The 26,656-nt window shown below is 36.9% G+C and overlaps 1 protein-coding gene across 1 annotated transcript in view; it reads left to right on the top strand.

The window, feature by feature from the left end:
• The window catches only part of olfm3a (olfactomedin 3a), a 52,503-nt gene extending 26,327 nt beyond the window's left edge, over positions 1-26,176 (top strand). The window contains 9 exon segments of the mRNA XM_028435055.1: positions 10,464-10,607; positions 12,522-12,677; positions 16,063-16,282; positions 23,446-23,552; positions 25,286-25,306; positions 25,308-25,643; positions 25,645-25,802; positions 25,804-25,864; positions 25,866-26,176. Coding sequence (XP_028290856.1) covers positions 10,464-10,607; positions 12,522-12,677; positions 16,063-16,282; positions 23,446-23,552; positions 25,286-25,306; positions 25,308-25,643; positions 25,645-25,802; positions 25,804-25,864; positions 25,866-25,964 — 1,302 coding nt within the window. The 3' untranslated portion in view covers positions 25,965-26,176.
• Positions 26,177-26,656: the final 480 nt, after the last annotated feature.

The raw sequence follows: 26,656 nt of genomic DNA, 5'->3' as shown, positions 1-26,656 counted from the left end.
AATAATAAACATGCGGGCATTCACACGGACTTATTACGCACACGGACATCAGCAAACAGAGCTGGCTTCAACGGACGGGTGATACTAAAACCTTGAGACGAAGTAAATGCATCCCCGCACGGCATTCACAGGCTGTAATATCACTAAGTGTACCTGTTAGAGCTACTATTTTTTATCAGGGAGCAAATATTTATTCCTGGTTATTGTTTTACGGCGTTTTGCTGGGCTTTATTTACTGGTGATTAGTTCCTATCTCTCTTCTGGTCCACAAACCAAAGTGAAACCGTATGTTATTGTCAAGCTCCTTGCTTCAAAACAAAGGTAAAAACAGTTCTCTGTGTGGTCTTCTTTGTTGTAGCCGAAAATAAAAGGTTTGTTGTGTGTTTTTCCCAATAGACACGATTCACGTTCACCCCACAGAACCCTTCCCAACCCCCAGACTGAAAGCGGAATTAAATATAGCCGAATAAACCTGTTTTCCATGTCAACTTCAATTCTGAATTACTATTTCCATGTAAACACAAAGCAGAACACTTTAATTTAAAATGATTTAATTTGGAATTACTAATTCCGAATAAAAAACATCATGTAACCGTGACCATTGTGTGTGACACATACAATAATGCAAAAATGATTAGTAACATAATTGATATTGTTGACTAGAAAAATTAGTCGTCCACCGTCCTGAATATGGGTCAAAACGCATGTTCTTTCTCATACACGCTATTAAAGGATTAAACGCTTCTTAAATACAGCAACATATCACAAGTGTCATATACCGTTTGAAAGCTAAAGTCTGTTTTAACCATTTAAACTAGTGATGGGCAATTATATCACAGTGGGGGCTACACAAATGTGATTGTGTCTGTTCCGAGGGCCACGTGATCAACATTAGCTGCGTTTCCGAGGGTACGGAAACGCGCAAATCTAAATGGCAATAAAAACTGGTAATGGAAACACCCCCTTTTTTCAAAAAACACTCAAATATCACAAAGTTTTTACGCTTTCATGAGAAAATATTTCAGACGTTTTGATATTGAAATGTGTCGCACAAGTACGTCACAGGACTTTTGGTTATTTTGAGTATTTCTTTTCACATTTTATGTTTTTGTGTTATTTGTTGTCTTTTTGTGTTTTTTTTCCTTAATTTTGTGTTTCTTTAAATCATTTTGTGTATTTTTGTTGTCAATTCATACATTAGTTATTTTTGTGTATTTTTATGATAAAATTAGCTACATATTTTTTTTATTTATTCGTAATTGGACATTTCAGGTGACCACATTTCAATTACAGGCGGTGGCATTGAACAGATAAGTTTCTAAGAAAGATGCTGAATAAAAAAGGTTGTAAACAACCTTCTCCAGTTGTTTTGTCCTCTCTGGAGGCTGAAGGTTGTGTGAAATATGACTAAACTTAATATCAGGCTAAGGAAAACTTTTTTTACATTACTGGGAAGAAACAAATTGACTTTCCATGAGAATCTGATGCCTCAGTGTGAGCTGATGACTTCACAGAAACCTGCTTTACCTCCTGCACTGTTTCACTTCAGTGTATTTACACCAGATCGATTCTCACCTCCCGTTACGACAGTAGCTTAATTCTCAGGCTGGAGCTTTTTCACCTGTGGTGTTTCTCTGAGAAATAGCCACAAGCCACACTCATACCAACGTTGCTAAACTAATGGAATCAGCCGTCATGAAATGGCCAGAGAAATTCTATCAGTGGAGTGAGCTCACACACCGCAGAGGGTCGATGTGTTAACTGTGAACACTCAGTCTGTGGTTGGATTTACTGGGAGCTTTCAGCAGATGTACAAAAGAATTACTCATGAAACCCAGATTTGTTTAAATGTAGATTTAAACTTTAGTCTCTTATCTTGCAGTTTCTGAAACTAAGAGGCAAAAAAAAACTAAACAGAAATGCTATTACTGTTATGGTTTATGAGATGATTATTTTTTAACAAAATTGAGCAAAAATTGACATTCATCACCTTCTGAAAAGGAAGTATCTAGTGGGGAAATCAAAATTCTTGGCCCGAAACCGAAAATGGAAACATTAAAAGAAATGATTATGCAAATTGTTAGAAGCCTACCATTTAATTTATGGCTATGGCCATCGCAGCGAACTACCCATCTTGAAGACCCACCCCCTGGTGCTAACGTGTTGTTGTATGGAATTGAATGTTGTGTGTGTTAGTTTTTGTCGCAATGTAATGTTTGCTGAGGAGTTTTTTCATGATGCCAAACTCCACCCCTCTCTACAAGGGCATAGGCTGCGTCCAAATAATCCCTCCTATTTGCTTTTCGCCCCGCCCCTTTTATAAAAAACTAACACTTGTGGACTCTACGATCTAGGTGGGATTGAGAGAATAGTGAATAGAGAGTTATAGTGAGTATTGAGGAGCTAGTTAGCAGATTGTTCTTTATAGATTGTATAGTATAAACTGGGCATGTCTTAACTGCTCCAGAAACCCTGCCCATAATCAAGGCATTTTTTTTTATTTACCCCCCAGTGGCAGGTCAGCAAAAACTTAGTTTAGTTAGACTTTAAAATGACACAGAATTGGGTAAACATTGAAATGAAATTTGTGAAATGTATTATGAGTTAGGTTTTAACTCAATTTCTCCACACTTGTTACCAGACAGGCTGAACTGATTACACAACACAAAAAGCACAATATTCACAACTATTGCATCACATTTCACTCTTGCCTTAAAACAGTCGACTCTTCCCCACCCCTTCCTTTTTCCTACCCTGACTCCCTCTACCCTGTTCCCTTCCCCCTCACCTAGGTGTGACACTGCTCTCCCTTTAATAAAGTGTTTCCTACCCTTCCTTGGGGAGGGCTGGTGATGGTCACAGTTATGGCTACAATTCATTTATTTAATTGCAATAACAAAACATGCATTGGTGTCATCAAAAAAAGTTTCTAAAACAACCTGTTGACCTTCGACAGCATGTGCAGACAAAGAAAAGAAAAGATACAAAAAGAAATAAAACATTTGTTAAAAGGATTTTAAGGCCAAATTCAAAGTCTGTCCTATGGTGCACCTCATACTTCCTCATTCCACATTAACCAGGGTCTGAATGGGGTATAGTTTATTTTATATTTATTTTTCTTTACATACTAAGATCAAACCGTGCAAGGATATGAACTCATACAAAATATGTGCTGTGTCCTCAAATTTTGTTTAGTTGTGTTTTTTGGTGCCTCTATGTGCGGAGGAGTTTTTTCCTAATCCCTCACTGTGTTCCCTCTAAAGGAGCCTAGTTTGGGACCTGCCTTTTTCAACTCTCCTTACCTCCTGTTTTCCATTTTCCATCTAAGCATGATGGCGCCTCGGCTGGCTGCCTCGGTGTGTTGGGGCACATGTTCTTCCCACCAACTGCCAAGTTAAATTCCTTGTGCTGTTTTTAAACTGTACTTGGGGAATAAAACCCATTCTGATTCTAATAATGAATTGAGGCCAGATCGACATCTCATGTGAATAAATTAAACATTTATTCTGCATCATTTACTTTGACAATCAGTCAAACTCTGGCTCTTTGTGCTCTTTTTCTTAATGGTCCACAATGTGAAGTGAATATTCAGCAGGAAAAAAAAAGCATAATTCAACAAACTATATTTATTGGCCATTCTTTTCCAAGCTTGAGTGACGTGCTGCATTAAACCATGTCTACATAAAACCTCCTTGTTCACTTTAGTCCAACAAAAAAAAGGCTGAGATGAAAGTAATGAATGAAAATGAGCCGAGGTTTTTAATGGAATAACAAGCATGATTAAAAACCTGGATCATCATGGCTTCATCTCAGGGAATTCATTTACAAAATTGTTTCTGCTTCTGTCAGCCTATACAGCTGGCTTTGCTCTCACTGTGGAAGTTTTAATTAGTGAAATCTGACATACTTTTGAGCAGCACAGATGTGAACAAACAAAGTTTTAAAGAGAAAATGCAGATCTTCCTCATTTGAATAGTGTACCTAAATTGTGTTTTACTACTTTTGGACAAATTATTTCATATTTAAATTTCACAATTTGAAATGGTTTTATTTAGCTCTTTTTCATTGCTGTATTTCTGTGTTAAAAAAAATGCTTGAAATGCTACAATTTGGACGCCTAAAACCTTGCAAAATGAAGTGCAACCGAGTGGCCTTACAGAATTAGGTAGCACCAGGCGTAGCAACATCTTTGCTAATCCCATGATTCTGCTAGCTGCTACATGTTTAGCATTGTGGTGTTAGCTGTCACACGGTTAGCACTGAGGTGTTAGTTGCTACATGTTTAGCATTGAGGTGCTAAACTCTTTTTTTGCACAATTTCCACATAACTGGGCTTTTGTTTTCCATCAGGCATTTTTTCTTAATTTAAACTAAAATTAACGTCCACGAAGCACAGCATCAACTTCTCCTCTGGTTCTCCTGTTTCTTGTGTTGTGGTCTGTGCTTCAGTATTATGGGTATACCGGGAACTCATTTAATGAAAAAAGTTCCATGCTGCTGGAAGTGTAAAAAAGCCATTAATTGTGTTTTTTTTTTTTTAGTGCATTATTTTTCTCTTAATTAATTGCAATTAAAACAAAGTCCCAGCCCTAAATAATCACTGTGGCATATTATCTCAGATTTGAGATCTCTGTTTTATTCTCAACACTATCTGTTTTATTCATGATTCTTTCTGTAACGTAACTCACTTAAATGCTGAATTTTAGCATTTCGAGACCAACAGTTTCTTTAAAAAAGCCGGGAGTCGCATCCAGGCGCGTTCTCTGACCGCTGCTCTTTTGTTTGTGTATATGTTCTACATAGTGTGTGAGCAGCACTCGTGCATTTCATTGTGTGTTTGTCACTGAGTGTGTGACGACCCTGTCAGACGACTCAGAGCTGCTGGATGCCGTTTTCTAAGGATGATTAATGACTAGACATTGGCTCACAGCACCGTGACACCACTGTAGCCTTGGAGCCCGATACACACCCAGGGAATGCAAATATTGGAAAATATAGAGAAAAAAGAATCAGTGACAGTTTGAAAAGAAGAATTCAGGCAGAAACATGTTGTACGATGCTATAGAAGGTAGAGTGTGTCAGAGGACTGAGGGGGAAGGAAAGTTATTAGTGTCCCAAAACTATTCAAATAAACACTTTACAACTTATTATGCTGAGTTAGCAAAAATTATACACTTTAAAATCTCAACGGGTTTAATTATTTCTTTAAATTTTGATCTATTCTCCTTTCTCCTTTTTTCTTTCTTAACAAAACTATTCTTCCTCTGTCATATACATTAGCGTCATGAAAGGTTTCCTTTTATTAAAGAAAATAAGCATATTTTTCTAATCGGTTGGTTCTTCCACTATTTAAACAAATTTCAAGCCAAAAAGTGGCAGAAAAGTCCAATCTTTGTAGCAGGGTTCCCGCGGATCCTTAAAAAGTCTTAATAGGCCTTCAATTGATGAATCTAAAAATTAGGTCTTAATTGTCATTAAAATGTCTGAAATTTTAACACTTAAGTATGATTTTAGGATTGTAATTAGTCTCACATCACGACAGCGGAACCAACTACACAAGCGGTGCAGATGCGCATTCTGATTGTAGCAACGTTTAACAAAAATAGCCTGTCCAACGAAGAGTTTTCCTAATGGTTTTGCATTTTGTATTTTTGTGGTTGCTTCATAGATTTCTGGCTATTTTTGTGTTTTTGGAGTGATTTTGATATTTTAGTTTTTTTTGTGTGTGTGTATTTTACTGTTATTTTGTGTATTTTTGTGTGTTTACTTTAGGAGCCACCAGTTGCACGTCTGCACTAGACACTGGGAAAAAAAATACCCTATCCTTATGTAATTGATGTAATATACTGTTGTATTATTACACTATTTCATCATTTGATGTGGCATTTTTTCCCTCAATTTTGTTTACTGTGAAGTTGGTTTTAAATTTAATTTCAAATGGCAATAAAAAGTCTCTAATTTAATTTGACTGAAGCTGTAGGAACCCTGTGTAGGAATAAAGTTATAAACCTTAATCAAAACTGCCTCAATAAACCAAACATTTCTCACGTTGGTTTGTGTTATAAACATAAAATGTACTATGGGTTCAATCAGGACCTGAACCCTGTGATATGTGTGTCTAACTTATAATTGCTGTTGAACATTTAAACACTATTTCGCCCCAAAAAGGGCTGAACTATTACGTTAGCTTTGCGATGTGTAACTTTATCACAGCAGGGCTACAAACGTGATTATATCTGATCACATGATCAACGTTCAGGTCAGCAAACACGTATATGAAAATAGTTTTTTAAAAAGAGTACAATTAAAATCAAAACAAATGTCAACAAATTATACGCAATCTCGAGACACACTCACACTGAGTTTGTTTTGTGGTTTCATGTTTTTTTGTGTATTTAATTTTTTCATTTTGTGTGATATGTTGTCCTTTTGTGTGTGTTTGGAGTAATTTTGTGTATTATTATTGTCATTTTGTATATTTCCCTGATAGTTTTGTGTATGTTTGTAGACAGTCTGTGTTTTTTGGGTAATTTTGTGTATTGTTGTTAGGGCCAGATTAATATTTTTTTTCATAATGTCCAATTTTGGTTATTAACACAATACTGTTTCTATTGTTTTTAAACTGTCAGTTTTAAAGCATGTCTACTGAAAACTAAAGAAAAAGAAGGTGGTGGCGTAACGTTAAGATAGGACTTTTAATCATAGGGTCTGGTTCAAATCCGACTTAGTCCATCACTGTAGGATGTTGAGCCAGTCCCTTAACCCCCTAACTGCTTGTGTTGTACGTTGTTTTGGATAAAAGCATCTGATCAATGAAATTGTAATCTTAGGAAACTAGTGATGAGTTCAAAATTTGTCCCGCATTGCGATGGACTGGTGCTTCGACTAGTGCCCAGAATCAGCTGGAGTTGGGCACCAGCAGATCCCTGTGACCCTGAAAAGGAGCAAGCAGGTTGGAAAATGTATGGAAAATGCTGTGCGTCTAGACAAAGTCTAAACGCCCGGCTCTGAGAAAGCCTCAGGGCTTAACAGTTACCGTAGACTCACGATAGGCAAAGCAACAATGTTCCTGGGTTTACTTAGCTTCAATAGTCAGTCCCGTGTCCCAGGGGCTGTGCTGTTGTGCCAAAGTCTGTGATCCGAAAAAATCTGTGACCGCTGTGGCTTCTCGGCGGTAGAGAAGAAGAGTGCTAAACCTCTTTGTAGCTATTTAGGAGTTATTTACTCCCCCTTAAACATGATGCTCTGGTGGGTGAAGTAAATGCAGACTGGAGAAGAATTACAAACATGTTTAAGGATTTAAATGCCCGCCCAGAAGCCGCAGGGGTTGGAACTGTCGCCACCTGTGGTCACAGATTTTGGCACAACACCGGCACTCGGCTGCCGGTCGGCTTCGGCTCTTGGTGACGTCATCGACTAGTCAAAGTCAACTCGACTAGTATGCACATAAAGTTGACCTTTAAAATTCTGAAGTCGTTCAACCCCTCGTGCACAGATCATCCCACAGATATTCAATCTTATTCTGGTGAAGCCATTCCAAAACCTCAATCTTATTCTGGTGAAGCCATTCTTTAGTTGATGTGGCTGTGTGCTTTGGGTCATTGTCGTGTTGAAAGATAAAGTTCCTCTTCTTCAGCTTTCTAATAGAAGCCTGAAGGTTTTTGGAACTATTACTGGTATTTGAAACTATTCATAATTCCCTCCATCTTGACTAAGGCCCCAGTTCTAGCTGAAGAAAAACAGCATGATGCTGCCACCACCATGCTTCACTGTAGGTATGGTGTTCTTTTGGTGAAGAGCAGTGTTGTTTTTGCACCAAATATACCTTTTGGAATTATGGCCGAAATGTACAACCTTGGTTTCATTGGACCGTAACACATTTTCCCACATGTGTTTGGTAGACTTCAAATGTGTTTTTGCAAAATGAAGTCGGGCTTGGATGTTTTTCTTTGTAAGATAAGGCTTCCGTCTTGCCACCCTAACCCATAGCCTAGACATATGAAGAAGACGGGAGATTGTTGTCACATGTACTACACAGCCAGTACTTGCCAGAAATTCCTGCAGCTCCATCAATGTTGCTGTAGGCCTCTGGCAGCCTCCCTGACCAGTTTTTTTCGCGTCTTGTCATCAATTTTGGACGGACGTCCTGTTCTTGGTAAAGTCACTGTTGTGCCATATTTTCTCCACTTGATGATGACTGTCTTCACTGTGTTCCATGTTATATTTAATTCCCTGGAAATCCTTTTGTACCCTTCATCTGACTGATATCTTTCAACTATGAGATCCCTCTGATGCTTTGGAAGCTCTCTGCGGACCATGGCTTGTGCTGGAAGACGTGGCTACAAAAATGTGAGGAAAAGCTACTAGAACAGCTGAACTTGATTTGGAGTTAATCAGAGGCACTTTAAATGGTGACAGGTGTGTGTGACTCTAATTTAACATGAGTATGAATATATTTGGTTAAATCCGAACACAGCCCCGTCCCCAGTTATAAGAGGGTGTACACACTTTTGCAACATCATTCTGTTTTTTTTATTTTTCCTTCACCTCCCTGAAAGGTTTCAGTTTGGTTTTCAATTGCATTGTACATGTTATAGGTCACATTAAAGGTGGAAAAAGTTGTGAAATTATTCATCTTGGTGTAATTTTTTTACATTACAAAAACCTGGCATTTGAACGGGTGTGTAGACTTTTTATATCCACTGTAAGTCACTATTTCACTACCTTCAGCTTCACGTTTAGCCGTTCTCTTTACTTTTCATTTTTATCAATGTGGAGGAGAAAAGAAATATGTTTTATAATATCTTAAATTAGATAAACAAGCTTCTCCAGGAACTTGCATACTGACCTGGTGAAGAAAAGGTGGACTCTGATTGGCTTTCTTCTTCTTTTGGGGTTTTATGGTGGCTGGCATCTAATGTGTAGCATTTAGTCCAGGTTTCTATGACAACAGTGCTTACACACACATTTCCACCATGTTTAGTTGCATAAATATTCACAGCTGTTCATTGAATCGACTAGATCGATCATATAATCACCTAGTATTAATTTTTGTTGTCCTTTTGTGTATTTTTATGTCCTTTTGTGTATTTTTGGGGATAACGCAAGATTAGACAATGACTGTGTAAGCTTTTACTGAGTCTTTAGCTTCTAAAAAAGAAATGAAGTAGAGTAAAGGTAGCACAAATGTTTAATGACAAAGACCAGAGAGATGTTTGTGTGACCTGAAGGTACCTTAGCTAGATTAGTTTGGAGCTTTGCTTTGGGTCATCTGCTCTCTTTTCTCTCTTCCAACAGCTGAGTGTGTGATATAGCAGTAGGTATGAGATGAAACCTTCTGATTGGTTCTCTCACTCCTGCTCCTCTCATCAACAAAGGACACTTTTGTTTATCTAAGTTATTTCACCTCTCTCCAAAACTAATTTAAAATCCAAACCCAATAATTCCTCTGAGCAGAGTGGGAGCAGAACGTTGGCATCTGAGCAGGGCTGGCCTTCCCACCAGGCAACCCAGGCGTCCGCTTAGGGTGCTCTGTGCTGGAGGGGGGGCGCCAAATTGCACCCGCCCCCCCCCACATTAATTGAATATTAATATAAAAAAATCATAATGTATACAAACTGTGTTTAGACTTGGAAAAAAACTATTTTTATTCCTTCATGGGGGGGTTTGAATATTAAATTTGCATGAATATTATTAGAATAGAAATATATATACTTTGAAATCTTATACAGGACTCTAATATAACTAAAATAGGGCAGTAAACAAATTAGAATACATTTTGAGTAAATATTTTTTCATGGCCAAACAGTCGCACCACATGATATTTTGACACTTTGAGTAACCGAATAAATTAGAAGTCATTTAGTAAGTAACATTAAAAAAATAAAAGAAAATAAATGCATTTTGACAGAATATTTAGGTGTCACGTCATTGACCCACCCACCATAAAGGTGCCAAATGTTCAGTGTTTTAAGGTTAAAAGCTGCATTTTAAAACATTTTAAAAAGGATTCCAATTCCAAAGATAAATGTGAACAAATGTGAAAATAAAAAAAGGATTTTTTTTTTTTTTTGCAGCAATCCTTCAAGCTGCCGAAGCTATTTTTGTTAGATAGACTGTATGGGCCCCAGAACAATGAATATTTAGAAAAAAGATGTAAAAGGTTGAAACTGTTCCTCTTAAGTTTATTTTGATCTCTGTAGTAAACACTTATGCATTGCATTGTGGGATATAGAGTCCCATAAATGGTTGCATGGAAGTGTTTTTAATTTGTCTTTATTTGATTAAATAAATTGTCCATCAGCTTTAATCAAGAAAAGTACGTTTTGGTGTTTTAAGAAAACCTTTTTATTGATTACTTTTTAGCATCTTTGATGCTAAGCTTTAGTCCTCTGCATTAGGAATGGTATTACATTAGCGCAGCATGTTCACAACTAACTGTGCAAATGATTTTTCACTTCCAGACCATCGGCCCAAAGGAGGGCTGGCAGGTGTACAGCTCGGCCCAGGATGCAGACGGACGCTGCATCTGCACGGTGGTGGCGCCAGAACAGAGCCTGTGCTCCAGGGACGCCAAAAGCAGGCAATTACGGCAGCTCCTGGAGAAGGTGGGCGTGTACGAGGTCGAGGGTTATAGACTAAAAAAAATCTGGTATTTATCACGATAATCAAAATTATGATGAATAAAAACAATAAATAAATAAATGAAACAAGTCCCAACTTAAAGTGTGAAGAGGTTCCTTAAAACACAAATTAAATTGAATACATCATCACTAGAATCTGCTTCACTAATAGCATTTACACATTGAATCAGCAGCTTTTGTAGCCTTTTTTTAAAGAGCTCATGGGCCGATATTTTATACCATATATTTGTGCATGTTGGTCACTCTATTATTGTTGTTGCATGCAATTAATTTATTTCCCCTTTTATAATGAAAAGCACATGAAAAGCCAAAATAACTCCAATAGTGTTTTCACTGCTCTTGAATCATGTTTATTTTGTATCTGATAATGAGTTACATAAAGTATTGGTTGATAAATATCTCTGATTTTTTTTTTTTTTTTTTTTTTTTTTTATGAAGTAGCTAGCTCTTAGCCCAGTCTTATGTTTCTGTGGGTTAGCTTGACAGCGCGCACTGTGGAGCTCCCGATAACATCGCTCCAGAGAATAATAAGTTGTTGACAAAAAAACTTAAGGACAATTTTGCCCCCTGGAACAACATTTTTAGGGCCATTCTTGGCTAAATTGAGGCCAAATGGCCTGTGGCTCTGGTGTATTTCTGACACTGTGCTCATTTAACTACACACAAGTGTTGCGCAATTACAAACAGTACGTCATCAATTGGAATTTATCATTTCTATCGTGGGATGACATAGTCTTATCTCAATATTTTTTCTCAAAATGGCTGGATATGAAATCTCGACATTATTAATTCAACTAAAGTTTTACCAGAAAGACAATTCAGGGTTGAATTTGCTGAAACAAAATGATGTCACGTTGGTAAAAAAAAAAAATCAAAACTTGCGTTTATCACAAACATGGGCAACTAGCTCCCCCAAAAGTAAATACACAAAATAACGGCAAAAAATATGCACAAAAAACCTACATAAACATACAACCGATAAAGAATACACAAAGAACAACAAAAATACAGAAAAGGATACAAAAAGAGAAAAAAATGCACAATGGGAGAACAAAAATCCAAGAACATACTGTACATACCAAAAAATACACAATACAACTCAGAAAAGACGTCCAAAATTACACAAAATAACAACAAAAATACATGGGACAACATACACAAAAGGAGGACAAATATACACAATCGGGACTGGAACATTTATTAACAAACAGCTACACAGTATGTATCACTTTGGTCTTTTTCTCCTATGAGGAACAGCACGTGTGAGTGAGTTCTGTAGTGTGGCTTGTTTAGGGGAAGGTCTGGGTTAGAACACACTCAGTAATCCATCTAACTGTGCTTTACATGCTGTTCTGAGAAATAATGAAAGTAGCAACCCCTAAAACAAGCGATTTGATCCAAAATAAGCTATAAAATAAAAATGTATTGATATAGCTATTGTAATTTCCTATATCACCAAAATAGAAAACCCAAAATATCTTGATATATATTGGCCAGCGCTAGTAAAAGATATTATATCACACATTTTTAACGAGGACGGAGGCCATTTACCAACTCGGTGCACGGAGCGCAGGCACAGCGCATGCACAGACTTAAACAAACTTTGGTTTTCCTTTGAGCTTTGGTTTTCCAAATACTTGATGCTTCATGGTGGGCTTTTAGCAGCAGCTCCCTGAAGCTTCCTGCTGTGGTTCACTACAATGGCTCGTTACACATTCAGGTGCTTCAGTACGAAGCCCAACAAAGGCAAAGCCATCAAAGTGCCTTTACTGTGAAAGCAGTGAGTGAAATGATCCTCCGTTTATCTCCTGAGGTAATCACAGTATGCTGCTAAAAGCCAGAATCAGAGACTATTTATTACGCCGTGTGGTGTTTTAGGTGCAGAACATGTCTCAGTCCATCGAGGTGTTAAACCTGAGAACCCAAAGGGACTTCCAGTACGTGATGAAGATGGAGAACCAGATGAAGGGCCTGAGAACCAAGTTCAGGCAGATTGAAGATGACAGGAAGTCCATCATGGCCAGAAACTTCCAGGTGAGACGGAGAACTTTCACTGAATCCTGCATTTGTTGCACACACATCATCTCTGAGCAGGGTTGGGGGCAATTACATTTTTAAATTACAATTATGTCTTCAATCATCCATTTTCAATTATTATTTGTTCTAAAAGTCAATTATAATTACATTCATTTAATCACTATTACTGAGCATTTCATAAATAACCCCATACAACTTGGAAGTATACTGTAGTGAGAACGCTCATCATCTTAATCATACTTATATTATATAGTAGACAGCAGGGTTGGGGTCAATTACAGTACGTCTTTGATTATCCATGTTAAATTACAGCGGAATTACAATTAGTGACCAGCATTTTGTCCAATTACAATTTATTTACAGTTCTGTTTCCCCTAAAAGGAGAAACATAATAATAAAATTAAAATGATGTTCTCAATTACTAAAGGTCAATTACAATAATCAAAATGACTGAGCCTTTAATAAATAACCCTAATAAAACATATCCTTCCTCTTGTGTTAGCACTGTAACATGGTTCCACAGCTTTGCGTTTAATTACATTGTAAATGAAAGGTGTTTTCTTAAATAGAATTTTCATGTCAATTATAATTACAAAGTAAATTATCTCAACTCAATTACAATAACAACAGCAGCAGATTTTTTCAAATTACAATTACAACTTGAATATTAGCATTTCCTGAAGAAAAAGCAAGTGAGTATGCAGCTGCTGCATTTTCACCGCAGTTAAAGAGCTGTTATTGAAACCCGGTTAAAGATAGAGAAAAGTTGAAGATAAGAGTTGAAAGACGACAGACAGCTGAATATTTTAAAAGTTGAATGGTTGAAATGGGTTGGAGAATGGCTGAACAGCTGAGGGGGAAAAAAGTTGAAAAGAGAACTTTAACTAATTTAAATGAATGGGAACGTTTTTAAACAAAAAAAGTCGCTAAAACATGTTTTTGTCAAAAGTTGTCTCCTGCATCTTAACTAATTAAGTCTTAAATGTAATTAATGATCAATTATGTGATCATAATTACAATTTCCCCCAACCCTGCTTCTGAGTAATGAGTTATTTTCCTGCATTGTTATCTTTTGAAAAAGACAAAGACAGAGAAATATTCAAAGGAAAAGTCTGTGCGTGTGCTTCCATAATACGTCTTTGTGTTTGTGATCTATTGAAACGAGCACACGGAGCGTCCTGAGCGCGTCTTGTTTGTGCTGCTGTAGCTTGTCCTGTGTGGATCGCACTGCACAGCTGGTGTGGGACTATCTGTGATGGAGAGATGGAAAAATAAAAGCAGCATGTTATATATTCCACTAGAGCAGTGGTTCTCAAACTTTTTTTGGCTCAAGTCCCCCCCGATGTCCAACTACAACATTTTACTCAGAATTCTGTGAAAAAAACAACTATAGAGCATAATGATGGAATAAATGTGGAATGAAACAGCATTTAGTGCCTCCTGAACAGATTTATTGTTTTTGTTGTTGTTTGTCTGCTGTTTTTATTATTCAGTATATTTTTCTGTTAATTTGTGTGTTTTTGTCCTTGTTTTGTGTTGACGGTATTATTTAAATTCTCTGAGTGTGCGTTTGTTTGGTTTTTTTTTTTCATGATTTTTAACATTTTACATGTGACACACTAAGACAGAAAAAATAATAATAAAGATACAGTACAAAGTCCAGAATTCATTGTAAACACAAATACATAAAACAAGAACACAAAACCACTACACAAAACAACAAAATACACAATACTAACAATGAGTGTGTGTTTTTGTTGTCGTTTCCTATGTCGTTCTGTTCCTTTTTGTCTGTTATTTTTGTGTATTTTGTATTGATCTTGAGTATTTTTCTCTTATTTAGTGTATCTTTGTTGTTGTTTTGTGTGTTGCTGGTAATAATAAGCATTTTTCTCTCTTATTGTGAATGTGTTTTTGGTGTAATTTTGTGTATTTTTTGTTGGTTGTCTTATTTTTCTTTTGCAACTCCTTTGTCCAAAAACTCCTCCTAGGTCATTAATGCAGCAATATGTCATCTCGTAGGGGCAATGTTGAGGATCTGCAGTCGACCTTTTTTGGAGCCTCAAGGACAAGGTCGCGTCAAGTGGGGTCAAAGTTCATGACGTAACCAAAAAAAAAAAACTTTTTTTCCTATAACTTGACCACACATTGAGATACAGTACTCGGACTGCTACATTGAGCAATATTTCCTTTCAATATTTAAGGTCGAGGTCAGTTTTCTGTTTTTCCTGCATTACATATCAGAAACAGGTTATAATTTTAAAAGTGTGAATACAGGTCTTGCCTAGTTTTGTTTGTTTTTGCTGTTGTTTTGTGAGTTGCTGTTAATATTTAGTATGATTATCACTTTTTACTAAAGATAAATATTATAAAACCTCATATTTGTATTCCTTTTGTTAACTCATAACTGACAGCCATTTTCAGAACAGCTACCCTCCTCACTGCCAGCCATTTTAGAGCATTTTGACTATTTAAAGACCCACTGAATATTTTGTACTTTGACAATCTGAAACCAGATTCTGAAAAATGAGTGTCTACTTTCATCAGAAAAAAAAGTTGTTTCGTTCTTCAGTAATCAGCAGTTGAATAGAGGCAAGTTTTACACAAATTGCCAGTTTCTGACAGAAAGCTAACATTAGTTTTGTTCTATAAAACAACAAAAACAACACTAAGTCTGGGCTTTTGATGCCAACATTATAATTATTTTGTTATCTAGGTCAGAGTTGAATGGATTTCTTACTGTATTTTGACTGGGGGAGCGACTTCCTCCTACTTCCTTACATGCCGAGTGTTGCCGCTTGCCCTGGTTTGTTGATAGTTTTCTCTCACAATTCCAACACTCTCAATAGTCCAGTTAGGTCCACACATGCTCTGGTCGAGTGTGCGCTGCAGTGAACTGCTGGGAGCTTCACCATCTTCTCTCGTAACACCATTTTCTGCCTCGTCCCTGGGTTTTCCCTCCCCAGCGATGGTGATAATCATGGTGCGCTGCTGCCACCTACATGCCTCCAGTTGGTCACTACATCACACTACAGCCCCGATATCCATGAGGGACCGCCAGAGTGTTTCCTAGCAACCAGCGTTGAAAAACACAATTGACGTAAAATTTATGTCAATGGCAGCGAGCGTATGGATTTGAAATAACATTTTTACGTCAATGGCAGTGAGTGAGTTAATTTTCCTCTCTCTCTCGCTCTCTCTCTCTCTACCCCCTTCAGTGCCATTACCCCATTTGAGAAACACTACACTAGAGATATAAAGTTGGATCAAACATCTATTACATATTTTTACTGTTTGTTTTGAAGCCATTTTTGCTGCTGTTGCTGTTTTCCATCATTCTTTCTCTGAATCTGAATCCTGTTTTTGATGCCGTCACATTTAGGAGCTCAAGGACAAGATGGATGAGCTAAAGCCGTTGATCCCGGTGCTGGAGCAGTACAAGATGGACGCGGCGCTCATTTCTCAGTTCAAGGAGGAGATCAGGAATCTGTCCACGGTGCTGACGGGAATCCAGGAGGAGCTGGGAGCCTACGACTACGATGAGCTTTACCAGAGAGTTCTTAGACTGGACAGCAGGCTGCGCAGCTGTATGGGTAAACTGAGTAAGTGGAAAGAATCTCATTAAAGCTGATGGAGATTCAACGGTCATTTATTACAACAGGAGATGGAAAAGGTCTTTCAATATCAGTTCAATTCACTTCAAAAATTATTTGTGTAATTTAGAGACAATGTGTCAAATTGTTAGTGAAATTGCAGGATTTGTGGAAAAATTTGAGAGTTCTTTCCACAATTTGCAATTAAAGCTGATTGTATTCATGTGATATAAACAAAAAGTGATATCCTATGAAATATTGTAGAGTTTCATTAAATTTGTGAATTTTAGACATTTTACAACTGTATTATTTGGTAATGTACACAGTAATTCATGTTTTCTCTGCTCCAAAGCAGCGATTCTCAACTGGTGAGTTGGGACCCAAAAGTTGACAGGTGGTCAAAAATAAATAAATACTTAATGTATCACGTTGAACTTTTATTTAGACAGGCATGCTGTGAAATGCATGTTGCACAGGAAAAAGTAGAGATTATATATGTGTGTTTGTAACGGCTATTTTTGAAAAACTAAATTTGGTTGGTTGAATTCTCAAAAAAAGAAAAGTGGGTTGCAATTTAATGACCGAAATGGGGGGCGAACCCCTGCTCTAAAAAGTCGAATTTGGCCCAGGGGCCTTGAGTTTGACACATGTGCTGTAGACGGATGCATAGAAGTGTTTTTACTTTGTTCTTACTGGGATTTCTTGTGTTTTCCCTCAAATAACTTTGACAAACTGACTTCCCAACACATTTCTGGTGTTTTCACTAAAAGTTGTAGCAAAACGATGGAGGATGTTTATGTTGATCAATGACATAAGGTTGAACACTGATTCTGGAAAAGTATCTGTTCTCATTCTATTGGATCTAAGTGCTGCATTTGACACTGTAGATAATACAATTTTGTTGCACAGATTGCAAACATGGGTTGGACTAAATGGAAAAGTAATGCAGTGGTTTAAGTCCTACTTGGAGGAGCGAAGTTATTTTATAAGCATTGGAAACTTTGAATCTGACAGATTACCAATGTCCTGTGGGGTTCCTCAGGGCTCTGTTCTTAGACCCCATTTGTTTAGCCTTTATATGCTTCCTTTAGGACACATTTTACAGAACTGTAAGGTTGATTATCAGAGCTACGCAGATGACACACAACGAAATCACTGAACCCAGATGACTATGGTCCCATAGAGGTGTTGTGTGACTGTTTAGAAAAAGTAAACTGCTGGATGAGTGAAAACTTCCTTCAACTAAACCATGACAAGATGGAGGTGATTGTCTTTGGTAACAAGGAAAAGAGGACTGCTGTCAGCAATTATCTTGAGTCTCGATCTTTAAAAGCTAAAGTCCAAGTCAAAAACCTTGGTGTTCTGATTGACTCAGATCTGACATTCAGCAGTCAGATCAAATCTATCACAAAAACATCTTCAACCACCTAAAGAACATCTCCAGAGTGAAAGGTTGAATGACTCAGAAAGATCAGGAGAAACTGGTCCATGCTTTTATCTCCAGCAGACTGGACTATTGTAATGGTCTTCATCAAACATCTACAGGTGGTTCAGAATGCTGCAGCTCAGGTCTTAACCAGAACAATAAGGTCAGAGCACATTACTCCAGTTTTAAAGTCTTTACACTGGCTCCCAGTCAGCCTCAGAATAGACTTTAAAGTTCTGCTGCTGGTTATAAATCTGTGAATGGGTTTGGTCCAGAATACATCAGTGACATGTTAGTCAGGTATGAACCCAGCAGGTCTCTCAGATCTATGGACACAGGTCAGATAGTGGAGCCCAGAGTTCACAGTAAACATGGTGATGCTGCTTTTAGTTGTTATGCTGCAAAGAAGTGGAACAAACTCTCAGCAGAGCTGAAGTCAGCATCTAATGTGAACATTTTTAAATTAAGTTAAAGGCACTTTTTTTCTCTACTGCATATGACTGAGAGAGAGATTTTTGGTCATGTTGTTGATGTAATGCATTTGTTGATGATTTTAATTGATTTATTGATTATTTTAAATCTTCTTATTGATTTTAAACAATTGAATGTTTTATCATGTAAAGCACATTGAGTTGCCTTGTGTATGAAATGCGCTATACAAATAAATTTGCCCTGCCTAGCCTTGAGATTTACACTGAAAGATCTGAATCAAACCAACATAGTGTGTGTGGTGGAGTCAGGTGATGTCACTGGGAACAAACCAGAACAAAAATGGAGTCACGCCAATCACTGCCCTCCTTTTCTGGAGAAGAAACACAAGAAATCACAGTAATAATGAAGAAAAAACCCTTTTCTGCATCCGTCTATACAACTCCATATCCCACAATGCAATGCACCAAACTACCAACAATGTCATTAAGAGTGGAGATCAAACAAACTTTCAAGCAGTAATTTTATGAGGTGGACCATTAGCTTGAGTCTTTGTGTTCTTTAACTGTAAATCAGTCACTGTCCATGGTGCTGAAACAGCTTACAGTGGAGGTCAGAACAAACTTTTGAGCAACAATTTCAACCTTTTCTATCTTTTGTTTTTGTGCAAATGATCTTCGATTTATTGATTCATGAGTCCTACACTGTCTTTATCTAATTAAAAATGATCATCTCTTGCAGCTTTAGGTAAACGATTGAGAATACTGAATATCACATCACAGCAGGGCAACATGGACAAGGATAAAGACATTTATAGCATAAATATGAAATTATCTTTTGATCAAAAGGCAAATTAACCTCCACGCAGTTAACGATGTGTTGTACATAATGATTCAGTAACCTGAGCTGTGGATTTATGTAAAAACAACAGATTTGATCCATGAGCTTAAAATAAATTTATTAGAGAATAATTTTTGACCTGTTTCTGTTCTCACATTATTAAATACAGGAGTTCTAAACATTTTCAGCCTGCGACCCCCAAAATAAAGGTTCCAGAGAGCGGGGACCCCCACTGTAGCTGAAGGTGGTTGAACACAGACATGAACATTGAAGAACAGTCATATGGAGACAGGGTCATCTATAAAGGGGAGAGATGTTTAGGGTCCATCCATAAAGTCAGCAAAATGATGGTCTGTTGTTTATTAATCTGTGATAACCACATTTATTTATTCATCTGAATAATATCCACTGTTATCCAGGAACATTTACTATTAATAGTATTTACCAGGGGTGGGAAACTCATGTGTTCCTGCTCCAACACACCTGAATTGAATGAAAGTTTCGTTATCTGCTTCTGCAGAGCTTGATGAACACATTGGTTTCAACCAGGTGTGTTGGAGCAGGGACACATCTAAAAGTCTCAGGAATCTGGCCCTGGAGAACTGGAATTGCCAACCCCTGGTATCTGGTAATCTTTGAGACGGAAATCCTTGTTTTAATCCGAAATAAAATGGGTTAAAAGTGACCAAAAATTAATGGAAAATGTGGTGAAAGGGATTTTAAAAACCACCAAAATTTGTTAAAAGTTGCAAATAAGAGTGGGCAAAATCGGACAGAAAAGGTAATAAAATGGGTTCAAAATGTCCATTTTGGCAGAAATGGATGGAGGGGGGCTTGGGTTAATACAGTGGTCATCGACATGTGTCCGTGGGCACCAGGTAGCCCGCATGGACCACGTGAGGTGCCCTCAGGAGCTCTAGTCACCAATGAGCTCCATCTAAAATTTGATTTACTTATGGGGCGCCGATTGTAAAGTTGCACATGCTAAAATAAACAGCAACTTTTTTGCAACATTTAGCAACAAAAATTTTTTTAATGCTACTTTTGACCAGATTTACAGCAATATTTGTGAAACTTTGGATATTTGTTAAATCTAAATGTTAAATATTAAATCTATATGTTAGATCTTAAATCTAAATGTTAACTCTGAATGATAAATCTCAATCCAAATTTTAAATGCAAATGCTAAATATAAATTTTAGATATTAAATCTAAATCTAAATGTTAAATGGTAGCCCTTTGGACTATACAGTACATACAGTATGAAGTAGCTCACAGTTTCAGAAAGGTTAGTAACCCCTGGGTTAATATAATTTAAAAAAGTAGGAACAATTAACTAGCAAATAATGGGCATGGCAAATGGTGAATGTTGTTAAATTGGAAAAAATAAGCATGAAATATGGTGAAAAGAGGTTATTAGTGACAATAATGGGTTAACATATGTGACATTAGGTGGAAAAGTGGTGGAAAGGGTTTATAAGTGCTGAACATGTCTTGAAAGTGGAAAAATGTGCAGAAAAGGCATTAAAATTTGATGAAGTGTCAGAAATGGGAGTAATGTAGCAAAAATGCATTAAAAGAAGCAAAAATATGGCAAGAAAAAGTGATGAAAATAGGTTAAAATATGGAAAGTTTGGTGTAGCTGCAGAAAAATGTAAAAAAAAAAAAAACAAAAATGGGCTCCAAAGAAAATATTCTTAGTTTCTTGAAGGCATCTGGCAACCCCCTCCCAGTGTCTCACGACCCTAAGGTTGAGAACCCCTGAGTTAGTAGATACTGATCAAATGGAAAAACAAAGCCTATACCTGGGGGACTTTTATTGTGAAAGGGCACATGTTGAAGTAGGGTTTGTTTGCTCTGTGTACAACTCTACACTTCAGTTGTCTATTTAATATCCTGAAGCTATTCTATGTTAATATTTCTGTAAATCAAACGTATACAGGAGAAAGCCTATGATAATATGCTTATGAGAAAACAAAAAGTGTATTTTATTCACTCTGAATCTGCTTTTTAGTTTACTTTTATAACCTCGCCCCTGCTTGTGTTGCCATTACAACCCACGCCTCTATTTGTTCTTTTACAAATCATATATAATGGCCTTTGGTTTTATCCCAGCGTAACATAAAAGCAAATGTGTTTCTGTTTTGTTTTTTTCTGTTCCTGTGGAGCGTTTGGTTTATTGACGGCTTTTAGCAGAAAAGCGTTCACAAATATTGTAAAGGCTGTGAGAGTAATCTGCTGGTGCTAATTGCCTCCGTATGGGATAAAAAGAAGGTTTGCTGGTAGCGTCCTTTCAGCACAGCGGCTCTCTGAGGGACTCGTTAGGGTATTAATTACTGAGCTGGTCACTGACAGTACAGTACGTTGCTAATTTTATTAAACCACCTGTGGTGTAGCTTAGCTATAATTAGCTTGTCATTGAGGATGTTTATTAAAGAGGAGGGAGTATTTTCCATTCTCAAATATGACCCATGGGCTGTATGGGTTATTGGAAGCTGGACAACCTATTGTTATCCTGCATCTTCTTCTTCTTCTTCTCACTGCACTACTGCACTATTATCTTATTATTATTATTATTATTATTATTATTATTATTATTACTATCTTATCTTATTATTGTCATCTTGTTAGTTTATTTAGCTTTGCACATATTAATCTAACTACTAACTACTCTTCTCTTTTTTTCTTCTTTTTTTCTTTTTTTTTCTTTTTTCTCTTTCTTTTTTTCTTTTTCATCTTTTTCTCTTTTCTTTTTCTTTTTTTCTTTTTCTTTTTTCTTTTTTTCTTCTTTTTCTTCTTTATTTTCGGGAATCTTACTTCACATGCGCAAAAAAAATCACCAAATTTAGCACAAAAAAACAAAACAGGTAAAAACTGGCCAATCGTCCTAAAGGTGGCGCTACAGAAAGCCTGTAAAGTAAAAATAATTAAATGAATAATTAATTCCCAATAAATCAACCATATGTGCTACAGATTAGCAACGTTCACTAAAATGCAGCCCCAGCACAGAAGAAACTTTAGTACATTTAAACATTTTGTAAATTATGAATTCCATCACTCATTTTTTTCAAAAACTGTAAAACATATTAAACATATATCTGCCAATATTTTTTGCTCATTTGACACCAAACTTGTTACAGCTCATGTTCAGACTGTCCCACACAAACCATCCACACATTAAGGATTTATTAAAAATAAACCTACAGTGCATCAAAATGATTTGCTGTAAACCAGGGGTGTCAAACTCAGGGGCCAAATAGAAAGCAGCGTGGGCTTAAGTGGGCTACAGCTTTTAGGGGAGAAAACAGAAAATTCAACATAAATGTTCCCTGGTTTGCACCTCATGTATAAATTATATATAAATGATAAAGTATGTGAGTATATCAGTCCTTGTAGAATCTTCACTGAAATGTCCCAGATTTTGGGAATTTAAGGACATTTTGTGGAATGATTTGAGGAAGATTTGCCAAATTTTGGAAAAATTGAAAGTTCTTTCAACAATTTCAGATTAGAAATTAAAATGCCGTCATGTGATATATGAACTGGAAAACGGAGCTCTGCAAATATTGTGGATTTTAATAGATTTTTTTGTATTTGGAGGAGATGAGAAATCTACACCTGAATTTCATGTTTTTTTCAATGATTTTTTTTTTTTTTTTTCACTTTCTCAAGCGTGCCAAATTTGCTGCACTAAACTAGTGATTCTCAATTGATGGGTCAGGACTTAAAAGTGGGTCATGGACAGCTGGTCAAAATATATACTTTGTCTCATGTTGAACTTGTCTTTTATTTTGAAAGAAACTTGTCTTTTGACAGGCATACTGTGAAATGCATGTTGCACTGGAAAATGTATAGATTTATCTTAAAAAAAAGATTTCATATGTGTGTTTGTAACGGCTATTTTTGAAAAACTAAATTTCATTGGTTGAATTATGAAAAAAACAAAAAAAACAGGGTAAGACCAGTTGAGAACCCCTGATCTAAACGACCAAATTTGGACCCCGGGCCTTGAGTTTGACACGTGCTGTAAACGGTAATGTAAACATACCTGCATTTTCAATGTTAATTAACAAAAGTGACACGAGTGTTTGTAGATGATGTTTGTAAAATATCGGAATTTTTTTCTAAAAAACTGAATTTCAAACTCATTCTAACAATTGGAATCAATGCCAAAAAATGTCATTTTTAAACATCGGTTTTTCACTTATGGAGCCAATAAATCATTGTTAAAACAAATTACACCTCCATGCTGTGTCCATGCAATGTTTTAGATTTTTATATTTTTTTTCTCGATAATTAAATTTTTAGCCGCCGTTTGCTTGCCTTTAAATGCTTTAATATGCCTGGCCCCGACCATTCCTCCGCAGCAGCTATACAGTAATTATCATTGGAGTTGAATACAGTGCTAGCTTAGCATGAAATTGGCTTGAGAAAAACCTGCACAGCACATCTCTTTGCTTCATTTCTTCATTCACAGCATGTGGGAAATTAATGAAAATCACTGGACCTGTGACCATAAAGACGTCTGGAACCCGGTTCGGGGCCTGGATGACTGATCCAGTTTCATCCAACAGAAACAATAGGGTGAGTTCTGAACCCACGGTGATGTGTAGGTGTGATAAACAACTGGTTCTCAAACCTTTTTGGCTGTAATCCCCCCTTTGTCCGACTGCGTTTTGCTTAGAAAACTATTTAAAAACAACTATAGATCATAATGATAGAATAAATGAGTGATAACACACATTTTAAAGAAAAGTAAAAAGAAACAGTATTTAGTGCAGTGGTTCCAAACCTTTTTTTTTTAATCTCCTGACATGTTTCGACTGTCAACTGCCAGTCTTCCTCAGCGTAGTGTTACTGATCGCCTTTGATTGTTCCTTTGAAGTTACACTTGACTTCCATGTAATAATTCCAGCGAGATCAATTTTGTCTTTTTAAATAATATTTAAGTTAAGTTGATTTTTTGTTTGTACAGACAAGGTTTTTATTGTCAGGAGATAAAAAAAAAGAATATCGTGAAAAACCTGGTCTGGATAAACAAAACCTTAACGTATAGAAATACAGTTGTTTACGATTGTTTTAATTATAATATCTGGACCATACGAACCCCCTTTTTCTAAAGTCTAAAGAAATTAAGTTTATGGATTTGATTAAGTTTAAAACATCTCAAATTATGAATAAAGCTAAATACAGAACACTGCCAAAAATGAATTACACATTTTTTTAAGTAGACAATAAGGGTTGTATGATTTGCGGGGGAATTGAACTTTAGAAAGAGAAAAATTACAGACAACTTTGAAAAGCATGTGCATCTTAGTTTGTGGGGATTTATCCCTTTGGAGCAGTCTTAATATTAAACTTAAAAGTTGTAACAACATTAATTATTAGATCTGTACAAGGACTAGAATCTATGGGGAGGTGGATGTTGTTGATATGTAAGTATAGGTAGGCCTATGAATGCTTGTTTGTTCATATGTGTGTATTTATATATATATGTATGCATTTGCTCAAATGTCAGTTATTTTGTTATTTGTGGAAATAGCTTGGAAATAGGGGCGGGACTAGACTTCTGCCCCTTCTCAAACATTGCTGGGGCTCTTTTTAAGTGAGCAAATGATTGCTTTATATTGTTTTGTTATGTTTGAGATAAATAAAGAAATCAAATCCAATAATAACTTAAACATTTCAAAAATCTGTTTTAATTTTTCAGAAGTTATAGGCGACCCCACATGGTGTCGACCCCAAGGCTGAAAACACTTTTGTGGCTCCTTGAATAGATTTAACACTATAGTTGTCATTTTTGACAAACTATACCTGGGGGTAACCTTTGTTAATTTTTTTTTTTCTCTCTCTCTCATTGCGTACCCTTAGGGTACACGTACCCCCATTTGAGAAACACTATGGATAACTATTATCCCCTGCCACAAAGTGGAAGGGGATTTAGGTTTTGAGGCTTATGCCCATCCGTCCGAGTTAAAGGGCACTCTTTTCTCACAAACCGTTTAAAAATAGGATAACCAAATTCGGTGTGTGTCTTCAGGGTATCAATACCTTGATGGAGTTTGAAAATGAGAAGCATGCAATTATGTTTTCCGGAGTTATTCCGTTTTTCTTTTCTATGTTCGAGGTTTCTTTAAAGGGGACAACTTTTCTTAGAAACCGTTTAAGATAGTTAGTAATTTTATAATTTGATGTGATAGTATTTTTTTATGTATACATCTAAGTTCTTAGATTTAGGACATTTAGGAAAAGGTTGTGAGTTATAATGAGAACCAATCTGGTTCTCATGGTTGACTGTCTTGTTTTCTTTGTGTCAGGTTTGGTACATGGACAGTTACAACCAACAGCAAGATCGTCCGAGAGTTCAAAACCATGGACGACTTTGTAGCAGGAGTGGTTTCTCGAACCTATAGCCTCCCCTTTAAATGGGAAGGAACCAATCACATCGTCTACAATGGATCCCTTTATTACAACAAGTACCAGAGCAACATCATCGTGAAGTATAGCTTTGAGACGGGCAGCGTTCTGGCCCAGAGGGCGCTGGAGTTCGCCGGGTTCCACAACATGTACCCGTACACGTGGGGCGGGTTCTCCGACATCGACGTCATGGCCGACGAACTGGGAATGTGGGTCGTCTATGCCACCAATCAGAACGCCGGGAACGTGGTCATCTCCCCGGATTGACCCCGACACCCTCCAGGTGCTGCAGACCTGGACCACGGAGTACTCCAAGAGGAACGCAGGCGAGACGTTTATGATCTGTGGAACGCTCTACATCACCAACTCACACCTGTCGGGGGCCAAGGTTTACTACGCCTACTCCACCAAGACTCCACCTACGAGTACTTGACATTCCCTTTCACAACCAGTACTTCCACATCTCCATGCTGGAGTACAAACGCGAGGGAGCGAGCGCTCTACGCCTGGAATAACGGACACCAGGTAATATTTAACGTCACCCTCTTTCACGTCCTAAAGACTGATGATGACTCTTAATCAAAAGAACACTTTTCCATCAGCGACCAAAGCATTTGTGATAAGGACCTCTGATTATGAGCAGTGAACTTTGACTTTCTAATGTGCAGCTCTGGGTTCTCAGGCACGATGGTCACGACTTGTTGAAGCTGCTGGAGACGATAATAAACTCAGTGTAGGTCTCATAGATCAATAAATCAGAGATTATTAGCTTCTCAAAAGTTTTGTTTTGATCTCCACTGCACTGTAAACTCTCTCTTATTGACATTGAAAGTTTTGGTGCAATGCATTGTGGGATGTGGAGTCCAGTAGACGGATGCATAGAAAGTGTTTTTACTTCATTACCTCCTCCATCCGTATGTTAATGTGGATGTTTGTGAGCAGGACATTTTAGGAAGTTATGAACATATTTAAATTATTTTTAGTGAGCTGATAGCAGTGTTGTTTTTGGCAGCCATCTTAGTTTTAGTCACGTTTTAGTTATTTCAAAATGTGATTAGTATTAGTCACTGAAAACTTAAAGGTTTTCGTCTAATTTGAGTTGTAAAATTCTTTTTGTGTAGTTTTTACATTAATTTTGATCAATTAATGTTTGAAATTTGAAGCAAGGTTGACAAGTTGTATTGAAAGTTTATCCATAGTTATAAGAGTGGAAAATATTTGGTTAAGTTTAGCTGTAATAAAGGCTGCAGCATTTCTCAAACAGACCTGTG

Source organism: Gouania willdenowi, chromosome 20 (genome assembly GCF_900634775.1).
Source record: "Gouania willdenowi chromosome 20, fGouWil2.1, whole genome shotgun sequence".
NCBI classification, from domain to species: domain Eukaryota; kingdom Metazoa; phylum Chordata; class Actinopteri; order Blenniiformes; family Gobiesocidae; genus Gouania; species Gouania willdenowi.
The sequence above is the reverse complement of the archived record's forward strand: the minus strand, read 5'-3'. Positions and strand labels throughout refer to the sequence as shown.